At 50.2% G+C, this 26,582-nt stretch overlaps 3 protein-coding genes across 4 annotated transcripts in view; 1 reads left to right on the top strand and 2 right to left on the bottom strand.

Moving 5' to 3' along the window:
* HIRA (histone cell cycle regulator) overlaps nucleotides 1-14,910 on the bottom strand; it is a 69,342-nt gene extending 54,432 nt beyond the window's left edge. For both annotated transcript variants that reach the window (XM_075534565.1, XM_075534566.1), the window contains exon 1: nucleotides 14,755-14,910. In XM_075534565.1, coding sequence (XP_075390680.1) covers nucleotides 14,755-14,791 — 37 coding nt within the window. In that variant the 5' untranslated portion in view covers nucleotides 14,792-14,910. The remainder of the gene's footprint in view (nucleotides 1-14,754) is intronic.
* A 327-nt stretch (nucleotides 14,911-15,237) lies between these two features.
* MRPL40 (mitochondrial ribosomal protein L40) lies at nucleotides 15,238-20,625 on the top strand. The gene is made up of 4 exons (XM_075534567.1): nucleotides 15,238-15,839; nucleotides 16,313-16,396; nucleotides 18,031-18,189; nucleotides 20,209-20,625. The coding sequence occupies exons 1-4, from the start codon at nucleotides 15,787-15,789 to the stop codon at nucleotides 20,531-20,533; spliced, it is 621 nt and encodes a 206-aa protein (XP_075390682.1). The 5' UTR covers nucleotides 15,238-15,786; the 3' UTR covers nucleotides 20,534-20,625.
* Nucleotides 20,626-22,977: 2,352 nt separating this feature from the next.
* C16H22orf39 (chromosome 16 C22orf39 homolog) lies at nucleotides 22,978-25,755 on the bottom strand. The gene is made up of 3 exons (XM_075534568.1): nucleotides 25,600-25,755; nucleotides 25,316-25,483; nucleotides 22,978-24,150 (listed from the first exon to the last, which is right to left on the bottom strand). The coding sequence occupies exons 1-3, from the start codon at nucleotides 25,621-25,623 to the stop codon at nucleotides 24,022-24,024; spliced, it is 321 nt and encodes a 106-aa protein (XP_075390683.1). The 5' UTR covers nucleotides 25,624-25,755; the 3' UTR covers nucleotides 22,978-24,021.
* Between the last annotated feature and the right edge of the window lie 827 nt (nucleotides 25,756-26,582).

Raw genomic sequence — 26,582 nt, 5'->3', positions numbered from 1 at the left:
TTTCATTTCAATTGAAATGTCGATTGATGACAAACCTCATTTTGGACATCCATCAACTTCCCAAACGGACAAAAATGTCAACTTGTAATGCGGTGCTGCATTTGGAGTTCGTTCCACCAGGTCAGACTGTTAAGTCAAGTTCTATAGTTAGAAGTTCTGAAAAAACAGCACAGCCTGGTTTGTGGCACACGGGGGGCTGGCTTTGCCACCAAGACAATGCACCTGCTTGTGCAGCCATCTCAGTGTGCCAGTTTTTGGCAAAAGCCAGCATGACTCGTTTGTCCCATGCACCTGACTCCGCTCTGTGTGAATTCTTTTTGTTTCCATGAAGAGGGACATGAAAGAACAGTGATTTGACAATGTAGAAGCGGTAAAGAAAAAAAAAAAGGGAGGTGTTGTCAGCCATCCAAACAGATGTTTAAAGAATGGAATCGCAGATTTGACAAATGTATTGAGTGTAGTGGAGAGTAACTTTGAAGATAAAGTTGTTTTGGGAAAAAAATTTTTTAATATGTACCACATATACTCGAGTATAAGCTGACCTGAATACCAGCCAAGGCACTGAATTTTACGACAAAAACTGCATCAAAAACATGGTGAAAATCTCGGCTTATACTCGAATATATATGGTAGCTTTGGAGGTGTGTGTGTGTGTGGGGGGCAATTCTGTTTTTGTTTTGGGGTTTTCTTGGTACTCTCTAGTAATACTAGGGATCTTCAAAAAGCTTGTGGGTCTGGGGACCCTTGCCAAGTGCCACAGAACACTGGGGCATTGAATCCTGGATCTTCGGGGCACACAACACACTCCAGTCCACACCAGAGAGCTCTAATGGAGTAACTCTACTAGGTGAACTGGACTCTACACCTCAAACACACCTGCAACCCAAGGACTTAAAAATTAAAGTTCAACCCAGTCACTGAGCCACCGCCAAGACTCAGCAGCCTCCCCGTCAAGCCCCTCGCTTCCCGGGACACTCCATCCCAGCTGCCCGCCTTCTCCAGCCGCCACCTTCCGCAGGCTGTTTCCACCTAGGGAAAGGAATCAGATCGTGTGTCCGCTATCCAGAACCTCCACTCTTCCCACCCTTTTGCTGATACCAGTAAGGGTGATGACCTGCTGCCTGTGGGGACAGAGGATTAGATCCAGATAAGAATTCAATAGCGTGGCAGGAAGACCCTTACCACTGCCCCAGGGATTGCTAATGATTATGACAAAAAGAAACTAGGGAAGGCATTTAAGAAGAAATTTGCCTACAACGGTAAATTGCGCATGCAGGATATGGAGAAGGGATTCAGCTCCAGGGTGACCAGAGTAAGAACACAGGCCAGTTCCCTGTAGAGAATGGACTGGTCACAGACGACCAGCTGAAGGTTCATGGGTCGAAGTGTGTGGGGCTCACGGAAGCTGAAGTGAGGATTTCCTGGCAATGAGTAGAACAATTCCCTCTGTCCCTCGTCACAAGTTTAAAACCTCACAGCTTGTCTGATGGAACCATCTGGGGTCCACTTTTAACTTGGACTAGTGTAACTCCTTCATGCAATACTGAAAGAGCAAAACACAAGCAGTCAAGGTCATAGTGTTTGAGGAAGCAGAAAGACAGCTATCCCAAGAGCATTGTGCTGTCAGCAGGTGGGCAATCACTGCTTTACTACATCAATGCAGCCCCACACGCTCTATTGAGATACCCGTGACTGACACTGTCAGTGAATATTATACTGAGTTTCCTCTGACAACCATCTCGCACTGTTTGTGTAAATAGCATCCAACATAATGTGAATAATTTAGCTATTATAATATGGAGTTAGACCAATAGTCCTCTCTCAATTGTGCTTTAAAATTAGTTCACCTCCCCAGGAGGCGGCGAACAAATGAAACATGGGTAAAGGGAGACAGTTGATGGTGTAAGATATGCAAATAATAATTTATAATTTACCAAATAATAATTTATAATTTACCAGGGCTTCACAAGGGTTGGAGGGAAAGTGACGGAAGGACAAAAAGGAGCTGCTACCAAGGGCTCAAGTAGAAAGAAAATGCTTTGAAAATGATGGTGGCAACATATGCACAAATAAAATACAATTGATGTATGGATTATTAGAAGAGCTGTAAGAGCCCCCAATACAATGATTTTTTCCAAAAAATTAGTACCAGGGGCTAGTCAATGACAATATTAACAGAAAATCTTTATGCTTCGTGGAGATGATGGCTAAGACTCTACCTAAATTAACCAGGAGGTCTCCAAAGGGTGCCAGACGCATATCAAAAGACACAGATCCAGGAATGGGCTTGGGGTTCACACTAAATCCGAGCTTCAATTTAAGAACAAGTAGTTCTTACATCGTGGCCCTGGCTGTATGCTCACCCTCAGGAAGGGAACACAGATGTGGGTGCTATAGCAAAGTGGGGTGAGGAAATTAGCTGGTGCCTAGCTCTCAGATAAAAGAACATCTGGGGTCTTAAAGGTTTGTTTCCAGACAAGCAGCAATCTAAGTGAGATGTCAACTAAGTCCACATGGAAGAAGCACAACAACATCAGTTACTGAAGGTTTGCAAATCATATAATCCAAAGCTAAAGGAGAAAATAGTATCAGAGCCTTAATGGTGAGATTTTGGTTGACAGTCTATGGATGACAGGGGAAGCCCAAGGTACATTTATGAGATTTACACAGCAATAAGCCTACAGTGATTTCCCTCAGAGTACACTGGAGAGATGACTACAGATCAAAATGATAATCCTGACACGAATAGTTAAAAGCCTGGACATTGATTCCCCTCCCCACCACTCATTTGTCCCAACCCAACACACGTTTAGCCTTATCTGGTTTTCAACATTGTCTGGGTTTTTTGTTTTTGATATTGGTGTTTTACAACTCTGGTGTTTTTTGCCATTGGGGGTAGCCCTCTTGAATTTGTGTTATATGTTTTTCTGGTTTTCAGTATATGAAACCCAAGATTCATGAACCTATAGCGACAATAAGTAGAATAAGAGTTCCTGGGAGGTAGGGTGGGAGAGAGGGTGTACAGGGAGAGCTGATATCAAGTTCAAGAAGGAAGAGAATGTTTTGAACCCGATTGTGGTAGCAATTGTACAAAGTTGCTTGATGTGACTGAACTATGGAATGATATGGTATCTGTATTAGCTCCCAATAAAATGGTCCCACAACCCAGGGGGTGGGGGGGGAGGGAAAGAAGCTTGTGGAAAAAATGTTTTAATCCCATTTTTCCTGAACTTTTTGGAGCCCCCTTGGTATGTACAATAATATATAAAGGCGCTAAGGATTGAACTGTGTTCTCCACAGTATTTGAGGTAAGTTCCAGCTGTACCTGTGGATAGTGTCCCTAGTGCAAGGTGTGCCTTAAATAAATTTCTTTGGAGGTTAAACATGCAAGGGGAAGAAGCAGAGGAAGTCAGGGGTAGAGACGGTACCCTTTCCCAGAACCTGGAAGAAAAAGCCAGGACTATGAATTTGAACTGCTAGCTTCCTAAACTGTAAGGATAATGTCTGTTTATTACAGTCATTCCCTTATGATGTTCCTGCTATTGCAGTACTAGAGAGCTGAAACAAAAGGTAAGGCAGGTGAATATCAAACGCCAGCAGTGGTGGCTGACTCCAGCTGAGTTGGCCTCTGCTCATGGCAACCCCAAGCACCTCAGGATGGGAATGCTGTGCTCCAGAGGGCTTTCAGGGGCTGATCTTTCAGAAGCAGGCTACCAGGCCTGTCTTCCTAATCTGCCTTACCTCAGAACCTCTGCTAAGTCCTGCTCAACATCACGGCCACATGAAGCAGCCAGGAATAGAACCTGGGTTTCCTGCATGGGAGGCTAAAGTTCTACCACCACACCATCACTGCCCCAACACCACCTCAGAATAAAATGGATTATTCTTAAGCCCACTGATGTGATTTATATACAGCTAATTCTAAGCACCAAACAAATTCTAAGTCCCCCATCATCAAGTCAATTCTCACTTGTAGTGACCTATACAGGCTTCATGGCAGCGAGGAGCCTCACCTTCCTCCCACATAGTGGCTGGTGGGTTTGACCTCTAATCTTGCCATTAGCAGCCCGATGCTGATCTTACTCTGCCACATAGCTCCTTTCCCGAAGGCCATCTGTGCTGGAGATTCATGACTTTACCAACCAGCTGCAGGCAGGAAGTGCATCCCAGGCAGAGCCACCTGCCACTGCTCTCTACTAGCTTCAACCGCAAAAGCACCTCCCTGCCTTCTGCCAGCACTGTGACAAGGACGTCTCATTGTGGTCAGAGGGGTGGAAGGCAGACGCTCACCAGCACAGGAAGGAAGCTGCAGCAACCATGCCACTGTTCGCGGGTTTTTCTTTCTCACCTCAAACAAAAGTAGAAGTGGTATGCCATTTGTAGGCCCTAATTCCTTCTGCAGCCTTTTGGGAAGGCTAACAAACCATTGAGAAGGTTTCAACAACCGTTGTTTTCTTCATACCCATCTCCCTGAAAGTTTTAATATACCTGGATTTGCAGAATCCTTTATTGCACTGACACTCCATAAACGTTGCTTGAAAAATGTACTTCTAGAAATACTAAGAAAATTAGAGCTTGGACGGTGGGGACATATGTTCCCTTATGTGGCTTTGGTCCGTGGTTCCTTGGGGAAATCACTCGAGATTTCTCCTCTCCTTTGCCCTAGTTAGTTTTGCTCTGCGAGGGTTTGATAATTTTGCCCAGGATGAGTGACATTTCCTGGGTAAGTGGTGACTTGTGGTTTGCTACTTTTGGTCTGGTCCAGGGCTGTGGCCTGTTCTGATATGCACCTAGCAAGGTTTGGTCAATGGACTATGTTTTAATTGGAGAAGCAAATGAAGCAGCTCCAGTTTCCCAAGAGGGGATTGGGCAGTTCGTGGGAAGATCATGCCTTGAAATTGATGAGGCGTTTGTGTATATAAGCAACCAATCCCACAGAGGTCTTTGAGAGAGAAAAAAGCAGGAAGAGCAGCAGCAGGAAGAAAAGAGGAGAGAGAGAGAGAAAGGGACAAGGAGCTTGCTCAGAGATTAGAGTGCGGGGGGTGGGGGTAAGCTGTAACACAGAGACAGAGACAGGCCAAGGATGGGCCGTGCACAGGATCAGTGGAGTCTGTCCTGAGGGAGCTGGTAGGTCCTGCGAGAACTGTTCTGCATTGGAGGGAGGGCTGTGCTCTCCACTTTGGTGGAACCTTCTAGACCTGGCTGACATGCTTTCAGCTCTGAGTTGTGCCGTAGTTACTTCCATCGTAAACCATGTATCCATTGCATGCATGTATGGTTGGGGTGGCGACAATAACACACTCTCAAACCCAGAAGAGAAGTGGAGAGGCGCAGTGGAGGGTGTCAGAATTGGGGGGGAAGGCTGGGGAGTGGAAGCACATGGGACCTCTGCCTCAAAGGGTCGGTCTGGCTCTCAGGCTAGGCAGGTCCTGACGCTGTCACACTCATTCCAATTCACAGAGGGAAAGGCTGGTCGCGATTTAATGCAACAAAAGCAAAGAATAAGTGATTTTAGCTTTCCAGCTACATGTGTAATGCAAGATTTCTTAGGCGAGACAGAGTGACTTGGCTAAAATCCTTAAAAACTCAGACATTTTTATAATACAACTAATATACCTTGTGTACTAAGTAAAAGTTATTTGTAAAAGACCATATAAAGACATAGGGGTTTGTTTGTGTCCTTCCGTTTTTCTTTTGACTGTTCTGAGAAATAAGAAACAAAGCCAGTTCAGACCTTGAACTGTTGAGCCAGTTCAGACCCATGGCGCCCCCAAATGATACAGTCAGATTGTGCTCCACAAAGGTTTTGATAGCTGTGAGCTTCTGAAAGAAGCATGGCTGTGTGGTGGTGACTGGTTCAGCAGGCCAGCAGTTTAAACCCACCAGCGAACCTGCAGGAGAAAGATGTGGCAATGTGTCTCTGTAAAGATGTATAGTCTTAGAAGCCACTGGGATGAGAGTAGGAACGGACTCAACAGCAGGGGTTTGCTTTGGGTTTCGGGCGATCCGTTGCAAGCCGATCACCAAGCTTTTCTTCCAAGGTGCCGCTGGGTGGATGCGAACCATGACCCTTTCAGTTGTTAGTCGTTGCTAGGTGTTTTCAAGATGGTTCCAACTCATAGTGATTGTGTATAACAGCACAAAACACTGCCTGGTCCTGCACCATCCTCACAATTGTTACTACGTTTGAGCCCATTGATGCAGGCACTATGTCAATCCATCTTGTTGAGGATCTTCCTCTTTTTGGCTGACTCTACTTTACTAAAAGCAGGATGTCTTCCTCCAGGGACTGGACTCTTCTGATACCATGTCCAAAATGCATGAACCCAAGTTGGATGTAGCATTGCACCATTTTACCACTCAGGAACTCCTAAACGGCCTGCAAAACCACATCAAAAGAGTTTTACCAGTTTACTTGCATTGTCTATTTCTTCTTAACTTAAATATTACTTTGGGGGGGTATAGAGTATGGTGAAACACACATTATTTTTATAAAAAGAGGTTATTTTAAAGATGATGACAAGTAATAAACTGCAAAATACAAACACAGTACACTATAGTGACAGCCCCTGGGAGGGGGAAAGAGAGGATCTTAGCAGGAGAAAGACCAGACTTTCTACTCCTGTAAAGAGTTCCAGTCCCGGAAACCCACAGGAGCATAGGTGTACCCTGACCTATAGGGCGGCTATGAGTCAACATCGACTTGGTGGCAGTGAGTGAGCGAGCTCAGAGGAAACGGAGTTTCTGTTGATGGTGCTGGGATAAATTGGAAATGTGATGGCTACACACAGGATGAACAAAACCAATGCCAATGAATTGTATGTCAACTATTTGATTGCTTATGCTTTTGACAAGAGAATGTGGACACACACGCAAGAGAAGCCCCCTGCCTGCACAAGAGCCTGTCAGACCGGCAGTCCCTAGGTACTGTGAGTACCTGCAGAGGGACACCACTATCCCGACAGGAGCACAGGTTAGGAGGTAATGAGGTGCCACGTGGGCTCTGGAAGTGGTTTCTTGCACACGAAAGGGCGTCCTTGTCCTACAGGCCAGAAGGGAGACCGCCACCTGGCAGGCACATTACAGTAGGCCTACGCTCGGCTTCAATTGGTGTGATCCCTAACTCACTCCCTCTACTCTAGTGTACTCTTTAGGATTCTCATTTCATCTCGCCCAGCCTCGGTTTCTTTCAGCAAATGACACTGCTAGGGATGTTTTCTTTCTGCTCTGAGTCCTGGTGGAACAGTTGTTACACAGCGGGCTGCTAACCACAAAGTCAGCAGTTTGAAAGCCAGTTGCTGCTCTGAGGGAGAAAGATGAGGCCTTCTATTCCTGTAAAGAGTTACCATCTCGAAAAGCCACATGGGTGGTTCTACCCTATCCTACAGGCTCACTCTGAGTACCATCGACTTGATGGCAGGTGTTCTTTGTTTCATGAGTCACAGGGGACCTTTAGGAGCCCCATCCTTCTCCCAGTGTGCCTCTCTGTCCTCCTCATCACATTCTGGCTACCACATGCTGCCTGGTGAGGTCTAGTAGAAGAGCGCAGCCTTGGGAGCTCCTCTGTTTCTGATTCCCAGAAGCCAATATCCTTTCCCCAGCTCACTGGCTAAAATGATACTGAAGTGGCCACTCCACAATCCCTAGCACTCCCTTGTCACATACCAGCATGGAAATATTAACACTTGTCACTTGCAATGTGGCCTGTGGGAGCAGGCAGATAACTGGGGAAAGCTCTCACACACAAAACCCTGGGGTTGTCTCTAGAAAGAATAAGAGGGCGGCCAACCTACAATACCAGCCCCACCCCCTTCCCCAGGTACTGTTAGTATAGATATCAGTACTGCTGGCCTCGGTAGGATGATCATACATACTAGCATCAATTTTTTTGGTCCTTGGAGTCATCCAATACCTATGGTTCAGGTGCTAGACAGCTCTGTAATCTACAGGCAAATGCTGCCCAAGTAAGGAGGCCCAGACTTCAGGAAAAGATGGAGCTATAGAGGTAGACATCTCTCTCTGGCCCCAGCAAGACACACTAGCAGTGGGATGGCAGCACATCTCCTACCTGGCCTGTGAGGCCAAGGTCAGAGACCTCTCAGATGGCCTGTGATTCTGTCCATGAAAGGGAACTATCTCCACAACCACTTTTAAGATTAAAAACGAATGTTAAAGTAAGAGTCCCATTTCCCAGTCCTCATGTAACCTCTTCTCCAGCAAATGAGAAGAGTGTAGTGAGTGATCTGGACATCAACCACCTGAAATGGCAGGCCTCAGTGATCCGCCCCTGTGCCATCTTCAGTGTGCACGCACTCTCTCTCGCTTCCCAGCCTCCCTCATCCTCATCAACTCCCACCAAGTCCCCAGGAAGGGTCTCTGAACTCCACTAGGGTCTTCCTATGTGTGCATGAGCCCCAGCTTTCCTTCTTTGTTTTTTCAATCACTTTATTGGGGGCTCATACAACTTTTATCGCAATCCATACATCCATCCATTGTGTCAAGCACATTTGTATATTTGTTGCCATCATTCTCAAAACACTTGATTTCTACTAGAGCCCTTGGTATCAGCACCTCATTTTTCTCCTCCCTCTCCCTACCTCCTCCCTCATGAACTCTTGCTAATTTATAATTATTATTTTGTCATATCTTACATTGTCCGACATCTCCCTTTACCCACTTTTCTGTTGTCCATCTCCCAGGGAGGAGATTATATGCAAATCCTTGTCATTGGTTTCCCCTTTCCACCCCACCCTCCCTCCACCCTCCTGGTATCACCACTCACCACTGGTCCTGAAGGGATCATCTGTCCTGGATTCCATGTTTCCAGTTTCTTTCTGTGCCAGTGCACATTCTCTGGTCTAGCCAGATTTGTAAGGTAAAATTGGGATCTCATCATGGAGGTGGGCAGGAAGCATTTAGGAACTAGAGGAAACTTGTATATTTCATTTGGCTCGTCTCCTCCCTGCAACCCTTCTGTAAGGGGATGTCCAGTTGCCTACAGATGGGTCTTGGGTCCCCAATCTGCACTCCCCCTCACTCACAATAATTTGATTTTGTTCTTCGATGCCTGATACCCGAACCCTCTGACACCCTGTGATCACACAGGCTGGTGTGCTTCTTCCATGTGGGCTTTGTTGCTTCTGAGCTAGATGGCTGCTTGTTTATCTTCAAGCCTTTAATACCCTAGACGCTATATCTTTTGATAGCCGGGCACCATCAGCTTTCTTCACCACTTTTGCTTATGCACCCATGTGTCTTCAGTGATCATATCAGGAAGGTGAGCACACAATGATATGATTTTTTTGTTCTTTGATGCCTGATAACTGATCCCTTTGGCACCTCGTGATCACACAGGCTGGTGTGCTTCTTTCATGTGGAGGCCCAGCTTTCTTAAAGTTCTCCATGCCCCAGTCCCCAGAGATGAACACCTAGGCTTCCAGCCCTGAGCTTTCACCTGGTAATTTGGCACACTTGGGGCCTTTCTCTGGATGGCTCCTTAAGTGGCAGAGCCTTCTCTTCCCATCACAGCCATATACCCATCAAGACTCAACCAGACCGAGCTGGGGAGAAGCCCCCACCCCCTATATAGCTCTTACTTCTGGTCTGTCCATTCTAGAAAACAGCCAGTCTGTTTATCTTGGTCACCTACATAACGCTTCCCACATGTAGGGTCGGCCTGATTCACTCCCAGTCCCCGGGCTGTGTGGAGAGTCAACACGATCAGCTGCTGACTAGAAAGGTCAGAGGCTTGAAGATGTCACAGAAGAAAAGCCTGGTGATCTACTTCTAAAAATTCACCATTTGCAGCACTACCAAGCTCAGTTTTACAGAATTAAGGCACATGAGTCAGAGTTAACCTCAGGCTGCTGGTAAGGGTACTCAGGTCATCGAATTGATGCCGACTCATAGTGATCCTGTAGGCCAGGGTAGAACTACCCCTGAGTTTCTGTAACTATTCACTGGAGTAGAGTCTCATCTTTTTCCCATAAAAGTGTCTGGTGGTTTCAAATTGCTCACCTGGTTTCTGACAGCCCAACACATAACCATTACACCACCAAGGCTCCTAAGCAGAATCCCAGTTTTCTTCTGAATTCCTCTCCAGATGCATTCTGGCCATTTTCTCAAATCTGCCCACTGTAGCCAAATATCTATCAGGAAGAGCTCCTGGGGAAGAACCGTACCAGTGAGCACTCCCTAGGGCCCAAGTGAGACAGGTGGGCCTGACTTAATTTCACGGAGATGAAAACCACCTGCCACATATTCAGTAGGCAACCAGGTCAGGATGCTCATGAACAGGACTGACCCCAAAGTGGGGAGCTAAGCCTTTAACACTCAGGAAGTTCACTACTTCCCTGGGAAGATGAGATGAAGACCTGAAAAGACAACTAAGAGTAAAACCCTTCTTATCTAGAGTAGAAATTCATAAAATGTGGGTCACAACCTAATACAGGGCTGCACAACTGAATGGGGTAGAGTGGGGGTGGAGATAAGCTTGGCAACAGTAAAAGGCAACAACCAAAAAGTAACACAGTCAAATACGTAGTGAATTCGAGGTGTTCCTGGCTGCGCTTGCCCGGCTGCACCATGAGACTTTACCACAGCCTTGGTCCTGAACACACATATAATATGCACTTGGTGCCCAAAATACATCACCAGAGTTAGGTGTCATGCTTCACAACACTATCCAAACCGCTGCCGTCAATAAAAGCTATGTTTGATCAGTATACTTAATTGACATACCTGTATACCTAGGGTTGAGTAAAAATTTCTTGGACAAAAAGCGATCAAGGTCTGAGGAAGTTCAAGGAGCCACATCAGTACTATGGATGTGTTGTGCTTAGCAGATTCCCTTTTGTGAGGGGCTGTCCTGTCCAATGTTGGATATTTAGTGGCACCCCTGGCCTCTAGCCACTAGGTGACAGTAGTGTCTCCCTGCCCGAGTTGTCACAGTCAAAAATGTGTCCACAGTCAACTAACTGTTCCCAAGGTAACTGCTGCTGAGTGCTACGAAGTCAGCTTTGAGCTCACTAGTTTCGAGTCACTAGACAGGGTAGATCTGCTACTGTGTGTTTCTCAGACGGTCACTCTTTATGGAAGTAGAAAACTCTCATCGTTCTCTTGAGGAGCAGCTGGTGGTTTCAAAAACTGCTGACCTTGTGGTTAGCAGCCTAACTTTTAAGCTTAAGACCATCTTTTATTATGAGCACTGGGGGTGCTGTGAAGCTTTGGATCGCTAACTTCAAGGGCAGTGGTTCAAATCCACCAACTACCTCAAGAGAGAAAGTTGAGGCTGTCTGCTCCTGTAAAGATTCAGAACTTTAGAAAGTCTATATAGTGTTGCCATGAGTCAGAATGAGGTTAACGGCAACTGGCTTAAGGGATTTTACTATGTATGCATGTGGTGAAATAGTCTTTACGAAGTAAGAGTTACAGTCCAAGAAGTGACAACTAGTAGGAATTATAGTGGTTACGTGTTGGGCTGCTAAACCACAAGGTGCGCAGTTCAAAGAGTTCTAGTCTTGGAAACCCACAAGGGGCAGTTCTACCCTGTCCTAGAGGACTGCTTTGAGTTGGTTCAGACTTGATGGCAGTGAGTTGGTTGGAGGCAGCAACACTGTACTTGGACCCAGGCTTGAGCCCAGTCTAACTCCTCATTCAAGACTCATTCACTATGATAGACAGCATCACGGCTTACCAAGTTACCAGCTGCCTTAGAAGAGTGGTTCTCAAAGGGGAGTCTGCCCCACCAGTCAACATTCGGCACTGTCTGTACACATTTCCATTGGCCTTGTCTGAGTAGGAGATGTGTGCTACTAGCACCAACACCCTACGCCGTCAGGGACAGCCCTCACTACAAACACTCTGAGGTCCCAAATGGCAAGGGGCTAAGGTTGAGAAGCCATACTTTAGGGCAGGGGTTCTCAACCTTCCTTATGCCGCGACCCTTTCATACAGTTCCTCATGTCGTGGTGACCCCCAACCATCAAATTATTTTTGTTGCTATTTCATAACTGTAATTTTGCAACTGCTATGAATCGGGAGACCCTGTGAAAGGGTCGTTTGACCCCCCCAAGGTCGTTTGACCCACAGGTTGAGAACCGCTGCCTTAAGGGAACTATCTTCCCACTACAGTTTGTCAGGAAACTGAAGACTCCCCGTTTGCCTGTGCTCTAATGAATACTCCCCCCCTCCCCCGTCTTTAATATCCTCTGTTCTAACCGCTTTATCTCTGCTGCTCTGAATGGGCCTGGCCCACCTGATAAGAACAGGTTGGCTTCTCTGCTCCTTCTCTCACTGACTCCCAAGATGAGAGAAAAGTTTGTTTGCGCCGCACCTGGGTTAGGCGGGGAAAGGCCAGATGCCCTCTCCAAAGCACCGTGGTCTTCGTGCTTCTTAGACACCCCCTTCCTCTTGGCCTTCTGACCAGACAGCCCCTCCCCACTGCAGCACCTACTGGGGCCAAGATTCAGGCTGCCATGCCCACCTTAAGAACAGGACAGTCCTCAGTGAGCCAAGATGGATGGTGGGTTTCAGGAGACTTTAAAAGAAGGGAAATAAATGGAAAAGTAGCACAAGCCCATCAGCAGTCCCTCTACTTCCTGCTTGATTCACAACTCCCCTGTAGATTTGCTAGATATATTCAGACAGCACCTTATACGCTGGAGAGCATCTTTCTCCCCAACTGAGGATCTCAAGTACTGTGAAGCAGGTGAAGGTGGTATTGCCAGGTTCTATCTTAGCAGTGTGGAGAGGCCTTCTCACCAGGGGCTCCTGGACCTGGACCAGGCTAGGGCATTTCATGGGGTGAACACCCTCTAACAAGATAGACTGACATAGTGGTTACAGTAATGGGCTCAAACATAGGAATGACTGTAAGATTGGTGCAGGATTGGGTAGTGTTTCATTCTGCGGTACATAGGGTTGCTATGGGTTGGAACCGACTCCATGACACCTAACAACAATAAACTGGACACAGACCGATTTTCATTCCGTTATACCAAGATAATCAACAGACACACACATGCTGATTGACACAAGCATAAGGCTGTTGTCCTCCAAGGGAACTTTTCAAGGAAGGAGAAAGGACGTGGCAGAAGACAGAAAAGACAGGGGAGGGACTCATGAGGTAGGTGCTATTTTTCAAAAAGAAACATCCTTCTGTCCTTCATTTGGACCAGACTGGGCCACAATACAGTGCCCGCTTTCCCAGGTCCACAAGTGCTGCAGGCTGTCATTGTAACTTCTGAAGCCCTGCACATGGCATCTCAGGAAATGCTCATAGACATCAATTCCCTAAGTGAAATGAGAACAGAAAGCTTTCCTTCATTCAATGAACCTGCTGGACACCCCACGGACCCAGGCAACCTCGCCTTCTCACCTGCTTTCAACAACGTTTATCTTACATCGTCACTGGATGCTGATGAAGACTTCAGCGAGAATATGGAGGGGGCGTGGGAGAGAGTTCAGAGGAACCCTGGTGGTGCAATGCTTTAGGCTGGGCTGCTAACTCCAAGGTGGGTGGTTCAAACCCACTAGATGATCCCAAGAAGAACGAGGCCATTTGCTTCTAGAAACACTGACAGTGTGGGGAAAACCATAGGAGACAGCTCTACTTTGTCCTTCAGCGGTCATTTATGAGTCAGCATCGAATCAAAGGCAACCGTTTGGGGTTTTTTGTTTGTTCTTTTTTTGAAGGCAATTTGTGCCTGGAGGAGCATATATAGCTGGCACACCAGGTCTTGCATGCCTAGGCACAGGGGCACTGCATATCTAATGAGTAACTCTGCAAGGATAGTTCCATATTGGAAATGGCTTCGTTTGGCTCTGAAAGATGGAAACAAGGGCCCTAAAACAGGAGAGAGCAGTCTGGAGAAGGAAGCACAAAGCTGGCGGCCCAGTCAGGAGTGGAGTGCATCCTAGGATCCGGTTGGCAACTCCACAGCCACCCTGTGCTCGGGAACCCTTGGCCTGCCAGCAGGCGGAGATGGGCTGAATTAGAGCTAAGGTCCCCAGGCGAAGCGGGGTTGGGGTGGGGTGTTAGGGAGATGCTGGTAGGGGCAGCAAGGGAGCGAGCTCTCTGGCCTCAGCTCTCCAGTGGCGAAACCCCAATTCCTGTAGCAGTTCTACAAACAAGGAAGTACAATGCCCACTGAGCGTATTGGTCACCAAGGAGCCTCTACTGCACTGGAGGACCGGATAGTCCCTTTCCCCAGCGCAGAGGAAGCTCTCAGAGAGTACACCTGTGCCCCATTGGCTCGGAACTCGGCTCCTTCGGCCGGGCTCGGCACTGCACCCGCTTCCTCCAGCTACCGTCCCCCAGACCCCAGCCTGGGATACCCTATCAGGTGCGCGCTCCCCCCGCTGGAACCACTGTCAAGCTATCCAAGCTTGGGCAGGGGTCCCCCAGGTTCGGGCCGATGGCAATCTGCGCCCCGCCACGCAGAGGTCACAAAGGGACCTTTGGAGACCGTTGGGAGCAGACGGCCGGGTCGCGGTCCCTCCAGGGGATCACGATGGGCAGCAGGGAGGTCGGCGCTCCTGCCCCGGCCAGGCTGGCCCACCCGCCGCCCGTCCGCAGCACGTGCCAGGCCTCGCCAGCTGCCCCGCTCCGCGGACAAAGTCCGCTCCCGGGGCCACCACGGCTCGGGCTTCCGCGGCGGCGTGCGGCGGCCCTGGCCTGCGCGCGGCCCCGACCCTCTTGGGGAACCAGGTTCACGCCCGACCCGGCCGCCCGCGATCCCCGCGCGCACTCACCATTGTGGTTGACCCAGGTCGGCTTCAGGAGCTTCATTGTTCGGCCGCCGCCGCCGCCGCCAGGCTGAGGCAGGAGCCGCGTCCCTCAGCGTGCCCGGGCCATGGAGCCGCCGTCGTCGCCCGCCCTCCGGCCGCCGCCCGCCCCGCGCCCTCAGCGCCGCCGCGCCCTCGCCGGCCCGCGCCCCCCGCCGCCGCCACAGCTGCCCCCCGCGCTCGGCCGCCGCCGCCGCCGCCACAGCCGCATCCCCTGCGCCGCTCCTCCTCCGGCGGCTCCCGGGCAACGCCGGAAGTCACGGCGCGCACCTGCCAAATCGCCCCGGCGGGAAACCTCTCCCCGACCGGCGGCGACGCCCGTTAAGGTTCGCGGGTCAGCCGGGCGCGCGCGCGCGGGCCTGGAGGCGCGGCCCGGCCGCCGGGGCCAGCTGGCGCGGCAACCCTGTCACCAGCCGGGACTTATGAGCTAGCTTCCGGCACGATCTGGTGGCGTCTTGGCGCTCAGCCGACCTCCGGCCGGTGCCGGGAGGGAGCCAGCGGCCCTGCGCGCGGAGGAGTGCAGGGGAACCAGCCTTCCCCAAAGCTTGAGTCGTGCCGGAGGCTTTGCGGAGGAAGCCAAGGCGAGCGCGTTTATTGGCAGAGCGGGGCAGTATTCATGGACGTGGGCACTTGAGTCTGGAGGAGCCCGAAGACGTCCGGAGGACACTAGGGTTTCTCTGCGGGGCTCAGACCCTCGCGCGGGGACAAATACCCCCGGCAGGGAACCGCTGCGGGCCGAGTTGTGCCCGCGGCGTCGGTAGGTGCGGAAGGGAAGACCCGGCGCGCGGCTCGGGACTAAGCGCTGGGGGCGTGGCCGCGCGCTGGCGGGACGTCCTGGGCGGGGCTGCGTCAGAGGCGGAGCCAGAGGCAGGCCGATTCTCCGTGACCGGAACGTGAGAGCTCCCAGCGCCTCGTAGATCGGACGTCTGCAGTTGCACCGCGGGTCGGAACGCCGAAGGACGCGCGCCCGGAAGCCGCCCGCCAGCGGCTGAAGGAACCATGGCTTCCGGGGTCCTTGGGCCCGTGGCGCGTGCTCTGCACTCTAGGAGCTGGTGAGTGCGGATGCCACTTGGATTGTAGGGAACCAGGGGCTCGCGTGACCGGGCGCCGCGCTGGCCCAGGTGGCTCTGGAATCTCGAGCTCCTTGGCACACGGAACATAAATATATGAGAGGTATTATATATGAGCCAGTTAGATGATAATACCTCATCCATAGACGAAAAATGAGGACCTTAGGGAAGAGACAAGACCTGCCAAGTTTGGCCCTTTCTCTGTGATAAGGAATTCTAAAAAAATCTCCTACATTAATTTTTGCAGTCACATTCGGTACTGCCAGGCACCCCAGGTTTGGGGGGTACATCGTAGCTCCACCAGCTCCGGTTACCCTTTGAATCACATATTTATGGAGGAAAAAAATCAGCCATTGAATCCAAGCTCATTTTTATCCTTCTAAGAGGTGGGATCGCCGGGAATACCAGTTGATTTACAGCAATAAGCGATCTTATTCTAGGTTTGTTTCTTGCAGGCACCTGGGGATCTGGCAGACTCAGATTAGAGAGACCCACCAGCGAATTTCTATGTTTTCCTTCTGGGAACTCATTCCAATGAGGTAAAATCAACCTGATCTCCTGGGAGTGTCATTAGAAGAGAGATGTGCCCCTGAATTGACCAAAGCAAGTCTGGTGTCTATTCGGTTAGCAAAATTAACAGCCTGCAGTGTTTTCTCATCATTAAAATTAGGTACTTTTTAACATTCTTTACATGTAATATTGCTTTCTTTGTACTGAAAGGCAGCAGAAGAAACACACACCCCAACATCTCACTGCCATTGAGCCACTACTAGTAGCAACCCTATAGGACAGGGGAGAACTGCCCCTGTAAGGTTCTGAGATTGGAACTTTTTTTTTAAATCATTTTATTGGGTGCTCATACAGCTCTTATCACAATCCATACATACATACATTGTGTCAAGCACATTTGTACGTTGACATCAACATTTTCTACTTGAGCCCTTCCATGGTATCAGCTCATTTTTGACCCTCCCTCCCTCTTGATAATTTATAATTTTTTTCATGTCTTATACTGATCAATGTCTCCCTTATGTAGATCATTGTAATCGGTTCACCCTCCCACCCACCACCTTCCCCTTCCCCTCCTGGTATCACTACTTTCACTATTGGTCCTGAGAGGTTTATCTGTCCTGGATTCCCTGTGTTTCTAGCTCTTATCTATACCCATGCACATGCTCTGGTCTAGTCAGATTTGTAAGGTAGAATTGGGTCATGATGGGGGGGGGGGGGGAGAAGGGGAAGCATTAAAGAACTAGAGGAAAGTTTTACTAGAGTGAAGTTGTATGTTTCCTTGGTGCTGTACTGCCCCGACAGGCTCATCAAACTGTAACTCTTTACTGGAGCAGAAAGCCTCACCCTTCTCCCACAGAGCAGCTGTTGGTTCTGAACTGCTGGTCTTGTGTCTAGCAGCCCAAAGTGTAACCACTCTGTCACCAACACAGTTTAAATAAAGATGAATTTACTTTGAAGAGAATGCGTGTTTTGAAGGGCACCATATAAAGTTTCTCTAGGAACATCCATATTTCCTGCCCACTCCCAATGCCCTGGTCAAGGACTGGGAGATTCTGAAATTAATGCATCTATGGATGCTTCCCGGGCATTGGCCCACGGAAATTCAGGCGTGGTGCTACAGACTGCGATTGCAGTTGTGGGAAATGTGTCCTTGAAAGACTGAAGTGAACTTCTGACAGTGGTATTCTAGGATGGAATTTGTAAGAGCAAATAAGGGTCATACCTACTACACACCAGCCACAGCATTCTTACAAATCACCGATCCATTTAAAATGTGAACAAAGAGCTTCTAATTCATCGGTTTGTTTGTTCCCCCTATCCTGCACCCATGTTTCAGTTTACTCCCTAGGCTCTCAAGCACAAGATTCCCTATAATGGATACCCTTGAGGTGGGGGGATTCAAAAAGTTGATGGGAAAATGGAATGAAAAGATAGTAGAGCCTTGCCTGCACTTTCTGAAGCCCCTCCTACAGTATGAAGGTTTCCATACCTTCCATGGTGCTGATCCATGCATTCTCATAGTACTTTGTAGCAGTAGTTTGCTTTCTCTGTTACCTCACCAGGAAAGCTTCCCTCAGTTCACAGCAGTCTGAGTACAGGAGCAGTCTACCATATGTCAACTCTGAGGAGGAGCGGGTTTCACACTTCTTTTGTGTATTAGAGCTGAACCTCTTCGGAAGAAGAAGAAGGTTGACCCTAAAAAAGACCAAGCAGTGAAGGACCGTTTAAAGAAGAAGATCCGACGCCTGGAGAAAGCGAGCCAGGAGCTAATTCCCATAGAAGATTTCATCACCCCTGTGAAGTTGTTAGATAAAGCCAGGTAAGGAGTCTCCTGTAGAGTTGAGGTCATGGTACAAAGTACCTGGATCATCCACTTCAGATACTTTCATGTGGGGGGCTTCAAAAAGACCAAGGGAGGGGGAATCCTCCTGTCCCAATTCCATTTTCCCAAAAACTTCTTGGAACCCACCTTGTCAGTACAGTTCAAAGCCAGCCAGTCATGGGAAGGAGGCCAGATGCTTGGGTTGGCTAGGTCCTGGGCTGAGTCCTATCCTCCTGGACCATTGCCTTGTGGTATTGGAGAAAAGAGTTCAGTGATGCTCTTGAGTGGCTGAAGATGTCCAAGAAAGAGACCCAGGGAACTGGGTGATGATGGGAGGTAAGCGCTGCCGGTAGTGGCTGACTCCATCTGTCTTGCTGCCTTCGCTTGTCTGCCCTTGCCCACTTTGGGTGGTGTAGCCTCTTGCCTTCTGATTCAAAGGCTCCTGGCTGGCACCTGTTGGGATTATGTTGTGTTTTGTGGGTTGGCAGCTCTGGGGTCTTGTTCTTGCTGCCTTGTAAGGAATGTGCACCATTTACAAAGGAGCACCTTGTGGGGAAACTCTGTAGGATTTAGGTAAGCTTGTGACTTGCTGGCATTTTTGTTTTTAAAATCATTATATTGGGGGCTCGTACAACTCTTATCACAATCCATACATCCATCCATTGTGTGAAGTACCCTCATCATTCTCAAAATGCTTGCTTTCCACCTGGGTCCTTGGTATCAGCTCCTCACCCCTTGCCCTCCCTCCCCCATGAGCCCTTGATAATATACAAATTATTATTTTATCATATCCTACACTGTCCGATTTCTCCCTTCACCATCCCCCAGGGAGGAGGCCACATGCAAGTCCCTGCAATCAGCTGCTCTCCTCTACCCCACCCTCCCGCCATTGCCACTCCCACCACTGGTCCCAAAGGGATCATTTGTCCCGGACTCTGTGCCTCCAGCTCCCATCTGTACTAGCGCACATCCTCCGGTCCAGCCAGACCTGTAAGGTAGAATTGGAACCATGACAATGGGTAGGGGGAGGAAGCATTCAAGAACTAGTGGAAAGTTGTGTGTTTCATCGACGCTACACTGCACCCTGACTGGCCTGCCTCCCCACCACAACCCCTCTGCAAAGGGACATCAAGTTGCCTCCGGATGAGCCTTGGGTCACCAATCTGCACTTCCCCTCATTCACAATGATATGATTTTTTTTTGTTCTTTGATGGCTGATAACCTGATCCCTTTGAACACCTCGTGATCACACAGACAGGTGTGCTTCTTCCATGTGGGCTTTGTTGCTTCTAGGCTAGATGGCCGCTTGTTTACCTTCAAGCCTTTAAAACCCCAGACACTATATCTCTCGATAGCCGGGCACCATCAGCCTTCTTCACCATACTTGCTTGTGCACACATTTGTCTTCAGTGTACGTATGGGGGAGGTGAGCACACAGTGATACTATTTTTTGTTCTTTAATGCCTGATACCTGATCCCTTCAACACTTCATGATCACACAGGCTGGTGTGCTTCTTCCATGTGGGCTTTGTTGCTTCTGAGCTAGATGGCCACTTGCTTACCTTCAAGCCTTTAAGACCCCAGATGCTGTAGAACGTGTTCTTGCATTGAGGGAGTACTTGAGTGGAGGCCCAGTGTCCATCTGCTACCTCAATACCAAACCTATAAATATGTGCACATGGATCTATTTCTCCATCCTCATATATAAATATATTTACATATGTACATGCCTGTATTTAGGCCTCTACAAATGCCCCCTGCCAGTGACTTGCTGGGATTTTTATGTCTATCTTCACAGGAGCATGCTTCTCTTTTGCCCACCCAAGGCCTGGGGTAGAATTGCTCTTTCTCCTCTGCCCCAGGGTCAGACACAACTGCTGCCACACTCCATCTCTTGTTCTTCAATCCATCCCATGCTTCTCCTTGGTCTCCCGTCATGGGGATTCCTGCATCACTTGGACTCCCTTGTCGGCCACACTCACCTGTGGACACTCATGTGTTTGTATGTGCTCCCAGACATCGGCCCCCGGTAGAGCTCTCTGAAGAGGAAGCTGAGCACCGGGCACTGCTTTTCAAGAAGTGGTCCCAGTACAAGCAGCAAGAACATGAAATGGAGCGGGCCACCACCCGGTGCCTGCTGGAGGCCCAGCAGGAGGCGCTGCAGGAGCTGCGCCTCACCTCCCCAGAGCTCCACGCCCAGGCCATCAAGCGGGACCCCAACCTGTTCCCCTTTGAGAGGGAAGGGCCACACCACACACCCCCAGTCCCTACCTATGAGCCTCCTGAGGGCAGATACAACGACATCACCAAGGTGTATGCACAGGTGGAGTTCAAGCGGTGAGCGGAGAACCTACTGACCTTGAGGACCAGCGCTCAAGCTGGCTTTTCCAGGAAGGCAGCAGGCTGTTAATAAACTCGACTTTACTCCAGAAAGCCTCATTTTCTTTTGTGCAACGCCAAGTGAATTCACCTGTGCTGTGGGCAAAAGGGGTAGGCCTCATGTTGCCAGGTCCTGGGAAGCTGACCAAGCCCTCGGCCTCTGCCCTCAAGTAGGGGAAGTGAGTAGCTAAAAGGGAGCGGTCTAACTATGGGATGAGAAATGGTACTACCGGGAGACAGATAGGTCTGAAACAACCATGACAATGGTTGTTCTTTTGTACATAAGGCCATTGGTTGGAACCAACTCAGGGACCTCAACATTGCTCTAGGGATATTTAACACATGTGGAGCCTTGCATGCTCACACAACAAAATAAAGTTCACATTGCAAGACCTCCAGATGTTCCCCCGTTCTCCATTGGGAGCCTCCGCAGTGCTCTCCATTGCTGGTCTTCATTTCCCTTTTCAGTACCACCAAATTAACATCAGTGCCTCACAATACAGTTCACGAAACTCCTTTTAATAGAGGCTGTAGGGAAAGGGTACTCCTGGCTTTCTTCCCGCTTAAAAGGAGAAACAGTGAAGAGGCACTTTCAACGTTGCAACTGGCATGGCATGTCTGGTGCTGCAGACTGTTAGAAAGGCACTGCTCACTCTCCCCTCGGACTCCCCATCATTTTTATTCATGTTCTCAATACTATGAAAGCAACTTAGCTTCTTCAAGTCTGTGCCCGCCCACCCCCCAAGGTAGACGTCACCTTGCAGTTTCCCAGGTGTGCTGGGTGGGGCACTAAGACTTCACCTGCACCGTTCTACCCACAAACCCCAGGTAGCTGCTGCGCCTACAGACCTCCCGTCCATACTTCTAAGTCCGGATGTCCCTTCCCCATGCCCCTCTTGAGTAAATGCTTCTAGATGTCAGCCTCTCCTCACTGGTCAGAAATGCTCCTCACCAAGATGAGGCTTTCTACTCCTGGCGCTAGTCTCAGGAACTCATAGGAGCAGTTCCACCCTGTCCTGTCATGAAGTGAATATGGGAACTAGCCACAGCCATGAGGAGACAGATCCTAAGGGCTCCAAAGTGGGCAATCACTGGAACATAGTAGGGCTGCATAATCTGATACCTGTACCTTATCCTGGGTGAGCAGCTATGGTACAGGGGTTTCATTGCTAGGGGCTGTGTGGCAGTTACATAATGTCAATTTGAGACAGTCAAGGGCTAGAGTATAGCCTATCAATCAGGTTGCAGCCTCATTTGAGGTGTGAAGGAGATCCATAGCTTGCCGGACTTGGGACACATACTCCCTGTGAGACATGCTTGCTGACAAGACACATGGAGCTACACTAGAGCCCTGGAGCTGAAGGAGCCATGTGGAGTCCCCTGTCAGCACTGAGATGCCTCTACAGTCACTGGACCCACACGACTTCCCACCCACTGGCCCATGCTCTTCCTGCGTTCGGTGTCATTGTACGTGTTCTGAGTCTGAAGAGAACTATCTGGATTGGTGTCAGACATAGAGGCTTTTGTCAGACTTGTGGACTTGACCTGGACTGTGCTGTTTTCTCAATATCCAGTTGCTTTTGTATATGAAGCTCTTTCATGTACACAAGTGCTTATGAATTTCTCTAGTTTACCCCAACAGGCAGTAGGCCAAATAAGTCTGGGAAGCTATGGCTCAGACAAAAATCAAGCCTTCCTACCCTGCCAATGGTGGAATGAGATGAGATCCCTACACCTTTGCTCACTACTACTCTTGAGATCGTAGGAGCACCTCCACTCCTTCCACTCTTGAGAAGTAATAAAACACGCACAAGATGAGAAACGTCCTTTTCCGCTTATGAAATGATAAAGTTATTTCGTCTGGAAAAGAATTGTTAAGTTTGACCCACCATGATTGGCCAGGATGCAGCCCAGCAAGGAATAGCAGACAGCTGTCGGACTCTGGGTCCACAGCACACATTGGGCCTACTGTGCACTTCATGTCTGACCAGCAACGAGAAGGCTTGGAGGCAGAATGATGGGCTTTCTACTCCCATAAATAGTTACGGTCTTGGAAACTCACAAGGGGCAATTCCACCCTGTCCTAGAGGGTTGCTGAGTTGGAATTCACTCAAAGGGCAGTTTTTGAGAGGGCTTGGGGAACCAAGTTTTTGTTGGTTTATATACATGCAAGGTGGCTTCAAAGTTTTCATGGACAAAATGCTATTATTTTTCCCACAATCTTTTTGAAGCTCCTTGTGTGTACTTACATTTTCCCATTTATTTAGGTTTATCTTTTTTAACACCATTTTACATTTTCTTTAGAGATGTCTTACACAGTTTTGTTTCATATTTTTCCTGGCACATGGTAGCCTGTTCGAAATTTTCTTCATCTTGTTCATAGACACTTTGTAAACACTGACATGGTTATAAACTTTCAAAATTTTAATACTACCCAAGTGTTTATTAAACATACCCAGACCAAGCCAAACTCACTGCCATCGATTCAATTCCGAATGATAGCAACCCTAAAGGCCAGGGTAGAACAGAGTTTCTGAGACTAACCCTTTACAGGAGTAGAAACCTATCTTTCTCATGCAGAGTGGCTGGTGGTTTCACACTGCCGGCCTTGCCCTGCGTTAGCAGTCCAACAGGGCTCCTTAGGACCACACACTTGGTGTAAAAAATAGAACACACATGGATTTAACTTCCAGCTTCTAGTTGGAATCAAATGTGTGAAAACAGCTCTGAAGTCATACCACAATTCTAAAAATGACAAGGGGAAATCTTGAGCAAAGAGACCTAAATTCCAGGTGTTTTGGGCTTGGGTTTTATAAGCCACAAACTCATGAAATGGGTTTCAACATGACTGTCTGTTCTGCGGCTATGCACACTACTTACAACAGCATCTCTGAGGGAAGAGCTGGCCCAGAGGTAGAGGTGAGAGCCCCATCCTCAGCCCCACCTGGCTTCCTTGCCAAGCCCATGGAGAGAGGGACTCAGCTGTGAAAGTGAGAGAGTGACCCAACTGTGAGCACCATGCTTCCCAGGTTTGTGGCTGGCAACACTTGGGTCAAGGCCAGGACACAGAGCCTGCATCTCAAGGACCAATAAGGTCCTATCACCCATCACATAGCCAGCAACACCATCTCATAGTTGGATTCAGTTCCTCCTGTGTCCACAGGTGATGCAAGAGATTCCCTTTGGCTTTTCAGATGCCAGGTCTGCCATCTCCAGGTGGCTGTTTCAGGCTGTCCCTGGTTTCCCATAGACACCTGCCACAGTGCCTGGCTTCCCAGCAGCCCTGTAACCGGTGTTTTCAAGAGTGGTGAGGTGGGGTGCCCTGAGTACAGATGATACTGGAGACACTCTGTTCTGTGGCCCAGGTCAGATGGAGCTCTTAGGGACCCACCATAGTGGTCAGTCTTTAAGGTTGCCAGACAGGCTAGAGGCAGTGGATGGGGCCGATTCTCACTCATCCTTCTGTTCTTGAGGCAGAGGGAGGTGCCAGTCTGCAGGGGGGCTGCTCCTCAGGGCCCACACCAGTGCATACTTCTGCGCGTCCTGTGCTCGGGCCCGCTCACTCTCACAGAGGGATCTCTGCAAAGGAGAGACAAGTCATTTCTACCTCCCGGTCTCCTAAGCACAGACTCAAAAGGAGTCGGGGAATAACACATCACTTTGCAGCTTGGTTGCAAACTTGGCATGTGTTCATCGGGAGTACACATAGATCTAGATCATTCCTTGTTACAAAGCTACTGGGTAAAACCCATCTTTGTGTCTTTTCCTGGGTCTCCAGGCTTCCTGGCTCCTGTTCACAGAGTGAGTTAGATGCTAGGGTGTAGACTGGAGAAGCTGAGCTTTGAGTGACTGTGGGGACCCTTGGAGAGCAGCAGTGATCTGATGGGCACAAGATGGGGTGGGATGAGGACAAGGAAGGAATTGGTTAACAGGCCCCATGCTGCACATGGGGTCTCTCTCCTAGCCCCCTGCTGTTGAGTCAATTTTGCTTCCCAGCCACACTTGAAAAGCCAAACATAAGGGCAGCACCTTCCCACCATATGGGCCATAAGCACGGGCATGTACTGCCCTCTGGCCTCTTACAAGCTCATCTTCTCCATCTGCCTCCTCTCCTCTCAAGCTTTCTCCTCCCAATAGAATGTGCATTCTGGTTTTGAAAACTGAAACGCAGAGGGCAATCTAAGGAGGCTTCAAAGCATTCTCATTCCCCCACCCCCTTGTCTTTTAACTCCATGTCCCTCTAAACTCCTTATATGACAGGCTCCCAGGTCCTCTCTGAGGTGACCAGGCACAGCTTCACGGGCGGCTTCTCATGCCCAGTTAAATGAGTGAACCAGAGTGAACCAGATTCTGCTGGCTTATCTAGCTCCGCTACACGATACTGTTTGGACTCATGGAATTTGCCCTCTGCCCTCGGCCGGATCTCTGTTCCAGGCACGAAGCTTCCTCAAGTCACCTAAAACCCTGTGAACCCCCTCCGCCAAGGGCCTGCGAACACCGGAACGTTTGCCAGGAACCCGCCTCCCTCTGCAAGACTCTCGTCAACTCTTCCTGGCTTGCGGACCGGTCCTTAGCGCCTCTGAAGGTTGGCATTTGTCAAAAGACGGGAAGCTCAAGGAGAGGGACGGTACGGCTCAGTAGGTCTCCCCAGAGTCCTTGGAGCCTGGCACGAGGGCAGGGCTGGACACATCACACGCAAGGAGCTCTCCGAGGGTCCGCCCTGCCTCCCCAGTCCCGGGTGCACCTGGGCCTCGGGGTTCCGATGCTGCTCCCAGTCGCGGCAGCTGGCCAGGTCGCGGCGCCACTGCTCGCAGGAGGGCCGTTCGCCGTGGACGTAGTAGTGGTGCAGGCGGTGCCTCGCGCTGCGGCACAGCTTCCACTCGGCGCGGTAGGTCTCGCACGGTCGCGGCGACTGCGGCAACAAGCGGGGCCTGAGCAGGGGCTGCAGCCCGTGCCCACCCCGCCGCCGGCCACCCCTAATCCCGCCCAGCGGGGCCTGCGCCATCCCGGGACCCGCGCCACACTTACTCGCCAGCTGCAGTCGTCGGCCATGTCCGGTCGAAGGGAGCACTGGCACAGCCAGCCTCCCCGTCCGAGGGAGACACTGACGAGAGAAGGAAGCACCCACCGCTTCCCAGCGAGGGTAGCTCAGGCCTCGCCCCCTGCCTCGCGAGGCTCCAAGGAGCCGGACGTCCGGAACAGGCAGCCAATGACAGCCGGAGCCCGGGAGAGGGGCGGGGCCCGGAGCGGGCGGGGCCCGGGAAAGGGGCGGGGCCCGGAGCAGGCGGGGCCCTGGAGAAGGGCGAGGCCCGGGAGAGGGGCGGGGCCCGGAGCGGGTGGGGCTCGGGAAAGGGGCGGGACCCGGGAGAGGGGCGGGGCCCGGAGCAGGCGGGGGCCTGGAGAAGGGCGAGGCCTGGGAGAGGGGCGGTGCCCGGGAGAGGGGCGAGGCCCGGAGTGGCCTCTTGCCAGGCGGGAAAGCGCGGCCTGAGAACAGCTAACGGGGAGGGGAGAGGTGGGGCGGGGATGACGGGGGGCCTGCCTAGAAGGTAAGGGTGACCCAGGCCGCCCAGCCCGCCACGTTGTCGGCTGCTTATGAATCCACGCGGCTCAAGCCAGGGGGGTGTCAACAGCTCCGTTATTCTCATAACTCAAAGGTCTCGTACTGTCCCTTAGCAAAAACTGAGCATACCCAACGTGCCAGGAACCTGCCAGGTCCTAGTCCTGGGCGTCCGGAGGACTGGGGAATGAAGGCGGTGTGCAGGGAGTGGGCAGCGTGATGGGAAGGCATGGTCTTACAAATCCAGGGAGGCTGCTTCTGCTAACAGGCTGTTCCCCATCACCCCCACCCCGTCTCTGTGGTTCGTCTGGGGGTGATGGGGTCGCTGTACGTCATTGAGATTGGCTCTCCCTTTCTTCCTCCACCCTCACAGTACCCCTGCTCTTAATATTGGTCCTGTGGGGCTTATCTGTCATGGATTGTATGTTGAGAGCTCATATCTGTACCAGTGTAC

The sequence above is a fragment of the Tenrec ecaudatus genome, chromosome 16 (genome assembly GCF_050624435.1).
Source record: "Tenrec ecaudatus isolate mTenEca1 chromosome 16, mTenEca1.hap1, whole genome shotgun sequence".
NCBI classification, from domain to species: Eukaryota; Metazoa; Chordata; class Mammalia; order Afrosoricida; family Tenrecidae; genus Tenrec; species Tenrec ecaudatus.
The sequence above is the reverse complement of the archived record's forward strand: the minus strand, read 5'-3'. Positions and strand labels throughout refer to the sequence as shown.